The sequence below is a fragment of the Scyliorhinus torazame genome, chromosome 7 (assembly GCF_047496885.1).
Source record: "Scyliorhinus torazame isolate Kashiwa2021f chromosome 7, sScyTor2.1, whole genome shotgun sequence".
NCBI classification, from domain to species: Eukaryota; Metazoa; Chordata; class Chondrichthyes; order Carcharhiniformes; family Scyliorhinidae; genus Scyliorhinus; species Scyliorhinus torazame.
Window position 1 is genome coordinate 72710968 of NC_092713.1, and position 16004 is coordinate 72726971.

A 16004-nucleotide genomic window follows, 5' to 3' on the forward strand; every position below is an offset into this window, starting at 1 on the left:
CTCAATATTTACTCCCAGTATACTTCCACTGAAGGAATGCATCGGGACAAACTGCATTGGCCACATTTGCAACATAAACTGTAACGGTTGTCAAAAAGTGGCTTCACTGGTACTGTGATGCAGATTCAGGTGACTGCAGAAAATAAAATATGGGGCGGGATTTTCTGGTCCGCCAGCAGCAGGCAGCAGGATTCTCTGTTCCTACAGCTGGCCAATGGAGTTTTCCTGTTGTGGCTACCCCACAACGTTGGGAAACCCGTGGGAATGGGTATGCTGCCAGCGGACCGGAGGATACCACCGACGGAGAATTCCACTGATGATCTTTGTGGATGACCTCAAAGGAGGCAAAGCTTCAGTTGCCAAGAATACTGCATTCTGTCGCAATTGCTGCACCTACCATTTGCCACAACATCACTGTTGGGGGGGGGGGGGGTGCTCACAGCGCTGACCGCCTCTGCCACCTCCACCCAGGCACGGCAAACGGCAGCGGCTGGCAGCCTCCTTCCCGGGCAGGGATACAGTGTCAACCGCCTCTCCTTCATCACGTTCGGCATCAATGAATCTTGGTGCTACTCTCCTCGCTGCCATCTTGTTGGCTGGGATGATGTGTGTGGGGAGTGGTGTGAATATGTGGCTGCAGCTCGTTAGCCTCCTGAATGTCAATCTCGGACGCAGCGAATCCGGCACCGTTTCTCATTGGAATTGATTGTATTCCACGTGGCGCCAGTGCTAGCCCCTTAACAGTGGCTGAATTGGTCCAGTTGCGACACACCAGCTTCGCTGTCGTGGAACTCAATGAATCCTGCGCTGATGACAACACTTAGTCTCAGGAACGGAGAATTCCGCCATATTGCACTGAGGGCGAAGGGGATGAAAGGATATGGGGCGGGGGGGGGGGTTAGTGGGATTAGGCTATTTAATTGGATGATCAGCCACGATAATGAATGGCGATGCAGGCTCGAAGGACCAAACGGCCTCTTCCTGCTCCTATTTTCTATATTTTTTAAGGGAGGGGGGAATTAATGCACTTTATTACAACTTAAATGTTAAAACAATGCTTCCATTTCTGATCAGCTCAATGATGCCAGTCCTATTGCAGATAAAATGGTAAGCAGCAGGCCATTAGGATCGATGAATTCAACATGATGAACTGCAGATTTAGCATTTTTCAATTTCCAAACCATCCTTGAGAAAAAAACATGTCTGGAGTAATACCATCTTCACGATAGTTTAACAATCCAACCATGCCATCGTAGTTCATACTCTTGCCTAAGAAAAGCTGATTGGATAGAATCTCTTGAAGGAGGGGCCGTTGGCCTGAGGCAGGATGACCACCTGTGACCCCCACATAATCATACTGTCTTTACAGGTTAACTCGTCTTGATGAGTGAAGTCGGGCCTCAGCTGTTCAGACTTCTTGTAACGCCAGCCAGACTGTTTCATTCGTTTGACCTTTGAAAGAATGGTCCCTTTGGGTCAGCTGTGGATGTGCTCTGTGGACACTGGCAGGGTGTCCAGGATGTTTAGGGCTATAATGATCTCCTGGAATACCGATGCTCTTGAGTAGGGGCAAGCGACTTAATGCATCCGCATTAGCAATTTGCATCCAATGCTGGTGCTGAAAGGCGTAGTTGTATGTCGCCAACAACAGGGCCCAACACTGCCAAGGCTATAGGCAGTATGGATTTATCTTCCCTTAACAGACCCAGTAATGTCTTGTGATCAGTCAGCATGTTAAACCATGGACCATACATATATATATGGAATTTCTTTACACCAAATATAAACAGTATGCCCTCCTTCTCAATCTGGGTGTAGTTTCGTTCTGCTTCAGAAAGGGTCCATGAGGCAATGGCGATAGGGTGTTCCGAACCATCTACCATTTTGTGGGGTAAAACAGCCATATGTCAGCACGATTGGTTTCCCCAGATCAAAACGCACCAAGAGGTTTGATGACTGGAATGCTTGCTTTACAACTCGGAGGCTTCCTCTTCAGGCTTCCTCCATTGCTACCGCTGATTCTTCCTTAACAGCTGGTATGATGGTGCCAATGTTGTGGCTGGATTCGAGATGAACCTTTCACAGTAATTGACCATACCAAGGTTCGCTGACATTTTTGGGTGCAGGGATGTTTAGTATGGCCTTGACATTTACTTCCAATGCAAGTCCAATTTTGAATAGGTGAGGCCCCCCCCCCCCCCCCCCCCCCCCCCCCTCCCCCCACCCCGAGGCATTCAATGCACTGACTCAACCCCTAGGTCAAATGAGTCTAGTTTCCCAATGATAGGCATTTCCACTCACGGTTGAAATGATTGTGACGCGTGCTGGAGCTTCCCTACTTTCTTAACTGTCCCTTCTTCCCCCTCAATTCACAACTGTCATCTGCACTCGAAAACCTGTACCTCGTTGCCAATGTGGTGACTCGAGACAGACACTTGGCTTCCAGTAGTGAACAAAGGGGTTTATTGATGAAAGGCAAAGACAGTTAGATAACAGGCACAGGAGCAGGCGAGATTCAACATACAACAGGGCGGGCGGGATTCTCCATCCTGCCAGACCTGTTCTCCGGCACAGCACACACCCGCTGGCAGCGGGATCCTCCGTCCCGGCAGCCGGTCAATGGGGTTTTCCATTGTGGCCATCCCCATGTCTTCACGAACTCTGCGTGCATGAGTGTGCTGCCGGCAAAATGGAGGATCCTGATGATGGAGAATCCAACGCAAAATCTTTACATTCAGCTGCCTGGACCACACTGCCCAGGGTCTGCTCCCAGGGCCCCAAGCAAACTCTCCATTGGCCGGGGTTCACTTGCTCCTGTGCCATTAGCCCAGAGCTGGTCACGTGATCGGTGGACCTTAAAGGGGCCACGTTACCACACTCACCAAACCAGGATGTCCCTCATGCAGTTGGCCAAGGACTCTACTACACAAGCACAGAGGAATAATCACAAGATAATAGAACTTCATTCTGCACTGTCAACTCAAGTCTTCAGCACCGTAGTCCAGTGGTTAGCACAGTTGCTTCACAGCTCCAGGGTCCCAGGTTTGATTCCCGGCTTGGGTCACTATCTGTGGGGAGTCTGCATATTCTCCTCTGCGTGGGTTTCCTCCGGGTTCTCCGGTTTCCTCCCACAATCCAAAGATGTGCAGGTTAGGTGGATTGGCCATGCTAAATTGCCCTTAGTGCCCAAAAGGTTTGGTGGGGTTACGGGGATAGGGTGGCGGTGTGGGCTTGGATACGGTGCTCTCTCCAAGGACTGGTGCAGACCCGATGGGCCGAATGGCCTCCTTCTGCACTGTAAATTCTATGATTCATGTGATGTGGGACTTGAGGTCTGGATTTTTCCTATAGAATGTCTGACAGCATTCCTTTATGGACTGTCAATCACCTTCCCCATCACTGGATTGATTCTTGTATATCTTTGAACTTGAGATCAAGTCACAGGTACACTATCCACAAGCAAGAAATACAAAATATTGACAAAATGTTCTTCAAGGTTATGCTTGATTGTAACAGCAATCGTGACATTTGCATGCTGCTTTGACTTGCAATATTCAATAGCATAATGCGTGGGGCATCGATATCAACGACCATGTTTGCAATCTCCCAGCTGCCAATAAAGATAATGGTGGATAACGCAAATTATATTAAGAGCTTCTTTTTCTAGCTGAGCACTATTCATTTCTGCGTTAGTATGAGTTGTTCCTCTCCTGAAGGCATCATGTACGAGACGACTGTACCAACCCCAGTGGATGAGGCATCACAAGCAGGTTGCAACTTCATCTTGGGGTTATAATGAATCAACAGATCTGACTTCTGTAAGCTTCCTTCACTTCATTGTATGCATTCTCACATTCTTCTGACCAGTGCCATGCCTGTTTGGCACATAGCACGGTGTGTAAAGGTTTCAATGGTATTGCTAAATTCGGCACAAATTTACCATAATAATTAATCAATCCTGAAAACAACCTTAATTCTGTCACATTTTGAGAACGTGGTCCTTTTAAGATTGCTGACTTTCTTTTGGCTCCTTGTGTAAATCATATTTTTCCTTTTTAACTCTCAGGTTGTGGCTATGTAAATGTTTTAGGTTAGCTTCTAAATTCTCCAAGTATTCCTGTTGACTTGAAACAGTGAGGAGTATGTAATCTAAATAACATTGCACTCCCGTCAACCCACTTAGAATTTCATCCATGGATCTTTGAAAAAGAGCAGGCACAGATGTCGGGTGCGATTCAGTGGTCCCATGGCGCCCGGCACCAATCCGGACGCAATGGGTAAATTGTGTGCGAGCCCAAAATTGGGCTCCATGCTGGGACGATTGCGAGTCACCCGACTCATTCTGCCCAGCGTGATCTGGATCTCGCCCTCGCTGGACAGTTCTAGAACTGCATATTTAAATGAGCCAGATGGCGGATTCACCCGGTGCTCGAGACTAAACAGCCGTGCCTGGGAGACATTGCCATGGCGCCATTTAGTACTGGTCCATGCAAATGGGGACCAGATGTAACAGCACCTGGGAAGGTCTCTCAGGCCATGAAAGGCCCCTGGGTATCATGGACAGGGCAGGGTGGCATTCTGGCAATCCGGCATCTTGGCACTGCCAGGCTGCCCAAGTGTAACTGCCAGGGTCCAGCAAACAAGTCTTTAATTTGCAGCAGTCGATAATGATATCTGTACAATATTGGGTTAATAGCAATTTTGAAATCTCTACAAATTTTCACTGAGCCATCCTGTTTCAATACAGGAACTACTTGTGTTGCCCAATCACATGTAGTAACAGGTTCAATGACCTCATATTCATACTAGTCTTTCTAGTTCGTCTTAAGCTTTCGGACTGGTGGCATATGGTATGGTTCTAAATTTGAGATATTTATGTGTGTTGTCTCACTTGATTTTTAAAGTGAACCTCAACTCCAGTCATAGAACCTAGCGAATCTTTGAACACCTTCTTGTACTTCATCAGACGTTGTTGCAAGTTGCTCTTTGAATCGACCAGTTGATTAAATGTTTCCCAGTTAAACCTAATCTTAGCCTACGGTGCTCTGCCAAATAGACCAGGGACGTTTCAATGGTCAATGTGAAGAGGCAAGTCTCTCCATTTGCTTCTACTTTAACCAAAATGCATCCTGTTAATGATACAACCTCTTCAATGTACATCCTTATGATCACAATTGACGGTTTCAAAGGCTGATGCTTCAGCTTTTGATGATAAATTGTCTCAGGTATTAACGATAGTGCTGCACCCGTATCCATTTCCATTTTAATTTCATGACCGTAAAATATTGGATATAACCAAAAACATTGCTGATCGCCCTGTATTGATACAACACCTAGCTTTAGCTCTTGCAGCAGCTCGGTTGCACTGCCTTTTGAGCGATCTTGAACTTCATCCACCAATTGGTAAACATGACCATAAGACCATAAGACATAGGAGCAGAAGTAAGGCCATTCGGCCCATCGAGTCCACTCCACCATTCAATCATGGCTGATTTCAACTCCATTTACCCGCTCTCTCTCCATAGCCCTTAATTCCTCGAGAAATCAAGAATTTATCAACTTCTGTCTTAAAGACACTCAACGTCCCGGCCTCCACCGCCCTCTGTGGCAATGAATTCCACAGACCCACCACTCTCTGGCTGAAGAAATTTCTCCTCATCTCTGTTCTAAAGTGACTCCCTTTTATTCTAAGGCTGTGCCCCCGGGTCCTAGTCTCCCCTGCTAATGGAAACAACTTCCCTACGTCCACCCTATCTAAGCCATTCATTATCTTGTAAGTTTCTATTAGATCTCCCCTCAACCTCCTAAACTCCAATGAATATAATCCCAGGATCCTCAGACGTTCATCGTATGTTAGGCCTACCATTCCTGGGATCATCCGTGTGAATCTCTGCTGGACCCGCTCCAGTGCCAGTATGTCCTTCCTGAGGTGTGGGGCCCCAAATTGCTCACAGTATTCTAAATGGGGCCTAACTAATGCTTTATAAAGCTTCAGAAGTACATCCCTGCTTTTATATTCCAAGCCTCTTGAGATAAATGACAACATTGCATTTTCTTTCTTAATTATGGACTCAACCTGCAAGTTTACCTTTAGAGAATCCTGGACTAGGACTCCCATGTCCCTGTGCACTTCAGCATTATGAATTTTGTCACCGTTTAGAAAATAGTCCATGCCTCTATTCTTTTTTCCAAAGTGCAAGACCTCGCACTTGCCCACGTTGAATTTCATCAGCCATTTCTTGGACCACTCTCCTAAACTGTCTAAATCTTTCTGCAGCCTCCCCACCTCCTCCAAACTACCTGCCCCTCTATCTATCTTTGTATCATCAGCAAACTTATCCAGAATGCCCCCAGTCCCGTCATCTAGATCGTTAATATATAAAGAGAACAGCTGTGGCCCCAACACTGAACCCTGCGGGACACCACTCGTCACCGGTTGCCATTCCGAAAAAGAACCTTTTATCCCAACTCTCTGCCTTCTGCCTGACAGCCAATCGTCAATCCATGTTAGTACCTTGCCTCGAATACCATGGGCCCTTATTTTACTCAGCAGTCTCCCGTGAGGCACCTTATCAAAGGCCTTTTGGAAGTCAAGATAGATAACATCCATTGGCTCTCCTTGGTCTAACCTATTTGTTATCTCTTCAAAGAACTCTAACAGGTTTGTCAGGCACGACCACCCCTTACTAAATCCATGCTGACTTGTCCTAATCCGACCCTGCACTTCCAAGAATTTAGAAATCTCATCCTTAACAATGGATTCTAGAATCTTGCCAACAACCGAGGTTAGACTAATTGGCCTATAATTTTCCACCTTTTTCCTTGTTCCCATCTTGAACAGGGGGGTTACAACAGCTATTTTCCAATCCTCTGGGACTTTCCCTGACTCCAGTGACTTTTGAAAGATCATAACTAACGCCTCCACTATTTCTTCAGCTATCTCCTTTAGAACTCTAGGATGTAACCCATCTGGGCCCGGAGATTTATCAATTTTTAAACCTCTTAGTTTCTCTAGCATTTGTCCTTTGTGATGGCTACCATATTCAACTCTGCCCCCTGACTCTCCTGAATTGTTGGGATATTACTCATGTCTTCTACTGTGAAGACTGACGCAAAGTACTTATTTAGTTCCTCAGCTATTTCCTTGTCTCCCATCACTAGATTACCAGCGTCATTTTGGAGCGGCCCAATGTCTACTTTTGTCTCCCGTTTGTTTTTAATGTTATTTAAAGAAACTTTTACTATCATTCCTAATGTTACTGGCTAGCCTACCTTCATAATTGATCCTCTCTTTCCTTATTTCTCTCTTTGTTATCCTATGTTTGTTTTTGTAGCCTTCCCAATCTTCTGACTTCCGACTACTCTTTGCCACATTATAGGCTTTCTCTTTTGCTTTGATGCATTCCCTAACTTCCTTTGTCAGCCATGGCTGCCTAATCCCCCCTCTGATATCCTTTCTTTTCTTTGGGATGAACCTCTGTACTGTGTCCTCAATTACTCCCAGAAACTCCTGCCATTGCTGTTCTACTGTCTTTCCCACTAGGCTCTGCTCCCAGTCGATTTTCATCAGTTCCTCCTTCATGCCCCTGTAGTTACCTTTATTTAACTGTAACACCTTTACATCTGATTCTACCTTCTTTCTTTCAAATTGGAGATTGAATTCTACCATATTATGATCACTGCCTCCTAAGTGTTCCCTTACTTTAAGATCTTTAATCAAGTCTGGCTCATTACATAACACTAAGTCCAGAATGGCCTGTTCCCTCGTGGACTCCATCACAAGCTGTTCCAAAAAGCCCTCCTGGAAACATTCCAGGAATTCCCTTTCCTTGGGTCCACTGGCAGCATTATTTACCCAGTCCACCTGCATATTAAAGTCACCCATGATCACTGTGAACTTGCCTTTCTGACATGCACTTTCTATTTCGTGGTGCATTTTGTGCCCCTGGTCCTGACCACTGTTAGGAGGCCTGTACATAACTCCCATTATGGTTTTTTTGCCTTTGTGGTTCCTCAATTCTACCTACACAGACTCCACATCATCTGACCCTATGTCGTTTAGTGCTATTGATTTAATTTAATTCCTAATTAACAAGGCAACCCCGCCCCCTCTGCCCACCTCTCTGTCTTTTCGATAGGTTGTGAATCCCTGGATGTTTAAATGCCAGTCCTGAACCCCCTGCAACCATGTCTCTGTGATGCCTACCACATCATACCTGCCAGTCACAATCTGGGCCACAAGCTCATCTACCTTGTTCCGTACACTGCGCGCATTTAAATATAGCACCTTTAAATCTCTATTGACCGTCCCTTTTTGTTTTCTTAGTGTGGTGGACCTTGGTTTACTGAGCCTTTCCATTCACTGTGTATATTTTGTGGGATGGGGACTATCGTAACCTCCCCTGAGTTCTGTCTTTTCGTGCTTTTTTGTATTCCTAAGCAGCTACGCTTCCCACTGATTACTTCACCTCTTGATTCCCTGACTTTCCCTTCCCCCCACCCCCAATCTCTAGTTTAAAGTCCTATTGACGACTGCTTAGCTGTGAGTTTTTTTTCTTGCATCTTGGTGCAGGAGAACTCTTTCGAGTCCAGCATGCCTTGGTAATGTAGCCGTTCTGGCGGTGACATGATTGCACCTTTGTAGCCTTGTTTCTTGTGGAATCCATTTTGTGGATCTTCGCTCCAGTCCCTATCTGTGAAACGTCTCTTGTTGCTAGCTCCATGGATGTGACAACCTCCACAGCAGTCTTTAGAGTTAAAACACTTACAGTAAGCTGCTTCCTCTGAATAGCTTCACTACGGAGTTCACAAACCAGCCTGTCATGACGAATATCACCAAGTGTTGCACCAAATTTTCCAATATTTGGCTAACCCTCTTAAAGATACTATTAACTGTAAAATGCTTTCATATTTGTGACTATTGGAAGATTTTAGGAAAATTGGATTATAAATGTATTGGCCAATTTAAGAGTTAGAATATGTTTGTCTACAATGGTCATGTTTTTTAAAAAAAATTCTGTTCTGCAGGGCCGAGGTGATTTTAGGAGCCAACAGGTAAAATTGACGAAGGGATGTGTTTTACAGTCTGGGATAATGCATAGTGGTTGGTTTACCTGGTGAAGTCTCTGGGGAGTTAATGTGCTTTCACTCCCTGGAAAGTTCATTTGTTTTTTAGCTTGGTTAGATGAGGTCATTGCTGGGTGGAGCCAAGAAAGGCAGAGAAACATTTTTGAAAGCATTAGAGAGACAGAGTTTTGGAGAAAGGCTTTTGGAAGTGAAGTCTCATCTGTCAACCTTTGTTTTTTTCAGACCACAAGTAAAGGCAGTTTTCTTTCTCAGAAGGATAGTTTTTTAAAAAAGAGTAATAATATTTTAAAAGCAGAACAGTCTTGTCTGAAGACAAGGAAGAGGTTGAAACAACCCAGTTGAAGCAGCTATTTGAAGATATTCAGCTTGAGTCTGTAGGGGTTCTAATCGGAGCCAGTATCTGTTCTATACCGCAAGTACTCCTCTACGCCGTGCTGATTTTTAAGATGGATTGCAAGCTTTATGCTTCTTTTCTTGTTGTTTAATGGGAAATTGAGTAGTATAGTTAAGGGGTTATTTTACGGGTGTGAAGTTAAAAAGTTTAATATTGTATTTATAATAAAGTTTTGTTTTAGAAATACCAAAGCCCTAATTTTTCATGCAATAAATCCTGGAGCGAATCATTCTTTCCGCAGTCTTACAAAGAAACTAAAATATTGGTGGTTTGGTACAGTACCCTAGCCACTGTTGGAGTCTGGTCTGGGATCGTGATACCTTCTTTCCAATGGTGGTGGAACCAAAACCTATCTGCAATTAATAACAATTTAAGAGAGAAATGTTCATTTAAGGTTTTCATTAATTCAATGTGGACTTTCCTCCTGGTTTTGCTGTGTGAACTAAATTCTGTAGCATTACATTTTACGCGCTACAGAGCTGAGGAATGTTGCGACCTTTACTCCTCCGGTGTCTGATTTGCTATGAGAAATAATTGGAATCTTTCCTCATATGAATTCCATGTCTCGTAATTCTCATCAAATGCATCCATGCCACCTGTCTTTCCTGCCATTTTGGATCCCGGCTCCTGGGTCTACACTTTCTCCCTTCTGTCTACTAATGGAACGTATGGCACAAACAATCCCCTTTACAAGTAACTAGGAATTCTTTCCCAGTTTTCCTTACTGTAGTTCAACTTTTTCTCCCCAAGTAGTGGCCCGTGCAGAGTCGGCAGACTTCAAAATCCCCATTCCCTGCAGCCCATTTAGCTTTGCCACGTGTGCAATCCCTGTAGCCCAGATCCCACTCACTTCAATGCAAGCAAGTCTTCCTGCCTCAATCCTCATCGCCAGTTTTCTCTTCTGTTATATTTATTTTTTCCGCAAAGAGAAAAGGTATGGAGATGCCCACACTCTGGATTCTTATACACACGATGAGAGGTTTATTGAGAAGTGATGCGCATAGTTAAAGATGGTGATCTGCCCAAAGCTCATGTAAACACTCTGCTAGCGTCACTGCACATCACATGGCACTCAACCTGCAGGAATATATTCTCTGATACATAACAGGCACCATATGGCACTCAATTAAATATATGATCAAATTGTCTTGCCTGATGACTGCAGCAGACTAAGCTTCCAATTGTGCACCGTTTTTTCCTGTCTTGTGGTCAACCTCTATTTTTTCTGGTTGCTGCAATCTTTTTCTCCTAACGAGAATATGAAAGTGGACAGGAAAAGAGCAGCTGGTCTACTGAAAATGCTCCACAAAGGGATCAAGTTTAAAAATATGATTCACAAGACTCCCCCATCCACCTGCGGCCCTGGAAGATGCAAAAAACAAAAACCCCTGTCCATTTTAGGGGAATGAAATTGGGATAAGTCTTCTCCAATCCCATTGGGCAATCAGATCTGCTGCAGGAGACCACATTATCCATGATTATATTAATTGCTATTCCAGTTATCTTTTTGTACCATGATCTCTGTCCCACCCAAGATCTGCTACAATTATCTTTTGCAGGCATGCAGCGAAGCATTCAATGCATACATCTTGTTCCTTATGTCTATTATTCTCAAGAAAATAATCCCCTGACAAGTAACCTATTTCTGTCCTTGGATAACTTATATGTGGATAACTTATATGTTTTATCCCTGGTCTTCCCTACCCTACCTAATTTAAATAATATGTCAATATGAACAGTTTATTTCCTTAATTATTTTAAATATCACTCCTTTAATGTAAATAGACCTTCCAAGTCACCCACTCTGTAAGGCAGGGTTTTTCAAAGTGTGGACCTAGACACTCAGGTGGGTCACAGGCGGGTGTCAGGTCAGAAGGGTCGTGGAGCCTGCGGCCGGTAACAATTCTGTAATTCATGGGGAGAAGCCGCTTCTTTGTAAAAACAAGAATTTAACAAGATTCAACATGATGCTCAGAGATAACACCACTGGCCCACCTGGCCACACTGTCTGCACTGTGTGTCGGGGACAGAAACTGTTTCTAATTTGCTCCAACTTTATGTGGATAAGACTGGGAAACTGGAACTTACCAGCTCGAGGAATAACAACCAACTAGGATCTAATCTCAGATTTAAAAACAAAACCATGAGAAGGAATTGGTTTGTCTCAATTGTCAAAAGAACAACTTGCACAAGCCTCAAATAAAACTTCCCTATCGTGTTCGACAGAAAGGGGACTTGATACTCTGTGTATTTGCCAATCTCTAAATACCGACAACATCTTTATACTGCGTTAAATATTAATGACTTGACTGTAGGTACGGAGCACACATAATCTGGTTTTATGGATTTACAAAACCCAGAACACTCCCCCAATATAATGCCCTATCAGGACGAGAGATACTGTGTTGATATACATGCAATGTGTTTAAAAGTTGAAGGTTGGCGGGCGTGGTTGAATTTGGACTAGTTATCGATGCCTGGGCAACTTGGTAAACTTCCATCTTCCCCAGTCGGTTGTTGCTCCTTGAGCGGAGAAGTTCCAGTTTCCCAGTCTTATCCACAAAAAGATGTCCTTGAGGAAAACGTGAGATATAACTTGAGGGAATGGATCTCTTTTGCAGCACCCATTTATATACTCAGCCAATTTTGTGCTGCTCAGCCCGCGAGACTACATTGCAACAATGTACATATTGGCATTAAAAAAAAATCCAAGGCACTTCACAAGAGTATTATCAAAATGGACACTGAGCTCAAGGCAGAGATATTTAGGGGATGTAACGAAAAGCTTGGTCAAAGTGCTGGGTTTCAAGAAAACTCTGAAAGGAAAAGAAGAAGGTGAAAGGCAGAAAGGTTATGGACGAATTTCTATCAAACATAAGGCCTAGTTAGCTGAAAGTACAATAATTATTGGTGGGCGAAGGGAGTTAGTAATGTTATGGGCCAGGATATAGAGAACCCCAAAGTGTACCATGGAGTTCACCTGACCCACAACTTTGAATAGATTGTGGTATGGGGAGCACACGGCCCACTCTACAGGTGTGGTACAGCAGAAATGGAAAAGTATTTTTTAAAGCAAAACAATGTTTATTCTATGAACTCAAGTTAACCTTTTTAAAACATACAGTGAACAACTTAGCAACCATTAATTCAAATACAACCCCCAAAGAATATAACACTAAGTAATCCGTAAGCTGTCCTTTTAACATCCAGAAGACTTAAGAAAAACCTTTTAACAGAAGCACATTAGGTTTACATTCACTACTGAGAACATTTATAATTCTGAATTCACCAAATGATCAAGAGATAGTCTTTTCATGACAGAGAGATCAACAGTACACCTGCTCTGTCTGGCTTCAGCTCCAACACGGAAAACGAAACTAAAACACACGCTGCAGCAAACAGCCTTAAACGAAAGTAAAAAGCCGACAGACAGCCCAGCTCCACCTACTCTCTGACATCACTGCAGTAGTAAACACCAATTTCTTAAAGGTACTCTCACTATACAGATATTTATATACACACCCATTTATAAACACCCATTTCCTAAAGATACTCTCACATGACAGTAATGTATAAGAGGCTAGAGTTGAAGAACAAGAATTATTTAGATGGTGCATTGCTGAAAGAGGTTACAGCAATGGAGAGGCACCAACTTGGAGTGATCCTCTCCTTTAAATGAGATTCAGCTTATGAACAAGCCTCGTCTGCAACTGTGAAAAATGCTTCCTTATTATTGATACTATTATAATAATCGCTTATTGTCACAAGTAGGCTTCAATGAAGTTATTGTGAAAAGCCCCTAGTCGTCACATTCCGGTGCCGGTTCAGGGAGGCTGGTACGGGAATTGAATCCGCGCTGCGGGGCATTGTTCTGCATTGCAAACCAGCTATTTAGCCCACTGTGCTAAACCAGCCCCTGATTACATGCTGATCAACTGAATTACAGAATTGTTACAGCACAGAAGGAGGCCATTTGGCCCATGGTGTCTGCACTACCTCTCCAAATGAGCATCATGGCTTAGTGCCACTCCCCTGCATTTTCCTCATACCCCTGCACACTATTTCTCCTCAAGTAATCAACGAATACTCTTCTGAATGCCTTAATTGAACCTGCCTCCACCACACTTTCAGGCAGTGCATTCCAGACCCGAACCACTCATTGTGTGAAAAAGCTTTTTCTTATATCACAATTACTTATTTTGTAAATCACTTTAAATCTGTGCCCTCTCATTTTTGAGTAAGTCACCTTAAATCTGTGCATATAGTTGACCTCAGATTTGCAGAAGAACGAGGTATAGAGATGAGAAGGATAGTGAAGAAATTCGAGAGCTTAAGGTCTAGACAACAGAAGGCATGATCTTCAATATGGAGTCTGTATTCCAATTGCATTATTAACCCCAAAATGTGCAACAAGTATTCGTCAAAATGGTACAAGATAATGTAGAGGTAATTTGTGTTCCTGAAAAACATTTGATTAAAGAGGAAAACACTAGTGATTTGTCACGTGCATGTCTGCAGTTTGCCATGTGGTAAGACTACAAGACTTATATTCAGAACACCAAGGGACAGTAATGAATAAAGCTGAAGTGAGTGCGGAGGGGTAAGAGGGGGAAAAATCATGACTAAATGAACCAAAGTTTGCTTAAGGGAGGCCTAGCAAATTGCTACTCCAGGCTGAGGAATATCCACTTAAACTAATTATTTTTAATTATAAATTCAGACGTACATCTTAGTGCTCACAAAATGTGCTTTCCTGGTATGGAGAATGCTTAACCTAAGCAAGAGACCTAAAGGCCATTTAAAGGTGTTTTAAAATCAAAAATAGCCACAAAAATGGCAATTATTTTAGTGCAATGGAAGATAAATACGTTCAGAATTAATGAAACCTCTTACCTACGCCAGTGTCTGCATCAGGTTTCTTCATTAACACCCGGTTCTGGATGACCTCGAAAATGAAGATGTAAAGAAACAATTGTTTTTTAAAGTTTGACAGCATTTGTCCAACAGGAACAGAAAATGGGGTTAAAATGCCACTTGAAGGAAGGAGCATCAGTTATTCCTCAGCACCAGGAGATTCAGGCCAACAGTGCACGCGACCCCCCCGCCCCATTGCACATTCCCACGGCCCCGAGACTCCCCCCGCGCGCGCGCACTCACCTTTTGTGACATCCATGTTTAAGTCTCGCGACGTTTCCTGGCTGACACCTGGATGGCACGCGGACTTCCCGGCCCCGCCACAGGTGCCACCTGCTCCACCTGGCGGTGTTCTACCAACAAAAAGAGGGTGGTTTGGAGGCCTGAAATTTCCTGCAACGGCGATCGCAAACCCATCCGTCACGTACGTTTGGAACTTTTAAAAATGCAACCCGTGGTTACACGTCTCATAACATTAGTTGCCCACATTTCAAATAATTTGCCACGGGGCTGTTAACTCTTGGTCAGCCCGAGGTATTGATATTTACAATCAGCTCTGAGGTGTCCAGTTATACCCAAAGGAAATCATGAATGCGGCAAAAAGTGTACCTTACATGGGTTGCAGCTGAAATCGAGCGGTATTAATTCATCATTCTTTAATCTTCTATTCCATCTTTTATCATGTCTTCCTTTTCTCGAATTCTCCCTTTCGCTATTTTTATACTTTTCAAAATGCCATGTTACTTTCAATTTGATTTTGGTTAGTCAGGTAAGTCCCGAAAAACGTGCTGTTAGGTAATCCAGACATTCTGAATTCTCCCTCTTGTGTACCAGGGCTTTTCACAGTAACTTCATTGCAGTGTTAATGTTAGCCTACTTGTGACACTAATAAAGATTATTATTATAACATGTACTTAAGCATATACAAACCCAGGTTTCAGGAGAATCCAATAGTTAGAATTCCAGTTTTCTGCATGTGGATTGCACATTCTAAACATTCTAAGCAGCACCGACTGTTACTGACCTGTTACTGCAGGACATCTAGGAATCCAGGACTGATGGAGAAAGCTCAAGCTCCATGACAACTCCGGATCACCGGTAAACTTGATGTTAATTGGAGAGTGTTCAAGCAGTTTCAATTGTATTTAGATGCTTCAGATTTAAAAAATACGAGTAATGCACTAAAATAGCTGTTTCTAACAATGGCTGGCCCAAAAGCCATAGAAATATATAACTCTTTTCAATTTGCTGCGGATCAAGATAAGACCAAATTTGAATTAGTCATAGAAAAGTTCGATCTTCATTGCAAAGTTCAGACAAATGAAACTGTTTTCAACAGAAGAATGCAAACTAAAGGTGAATCAAACTGTTAGCTCAATCTTGTAACTTCTTTGTGTTAAATGATTCAATGATCAAGGATCAAATTGTCTTCAGAATAATCGATGATATGCGCAGGGAATGTTTGCTGAGACAGAAAGATCTCAACCTTGAAAACGCGATCAAAATGTGCCGTTTACATCAATTATCCAAAAGTCAGTTTAATTAAATTTTTCTCCAAGAAAAGGACGCGAAAACGAACCTCGAGGTAGAATGTGTTAAGACAGCAGCC

General features: G+C 43.4%; 1 protein-coding gene across 1 annotated transcript in view; it reads right to left on the bottom strand.

Moving 5' to 3' along the window:
- The window catches only part of LOC140427287 (uncharacterized), a 254987-nt gene extending 240442 nt beyond the window's left edge, over positions 1 to 14545 (bottom strand). The window contains exon 1 of the mRNA XM_072512861.1: positions 14375 to 14545. Within this exon, the coding sequence (XP_072368962.1) occupies positions 14375 to 14531 (157 nt within the window). The 5' untranslated portion in view covers positions 14532 to 14545. The remainder of the gene's footprint in view (positions 1 to 14374) is intronic.
- Between the last annotated feature and the right edge of the window lie 1459 nt (positions 14546 to 16004).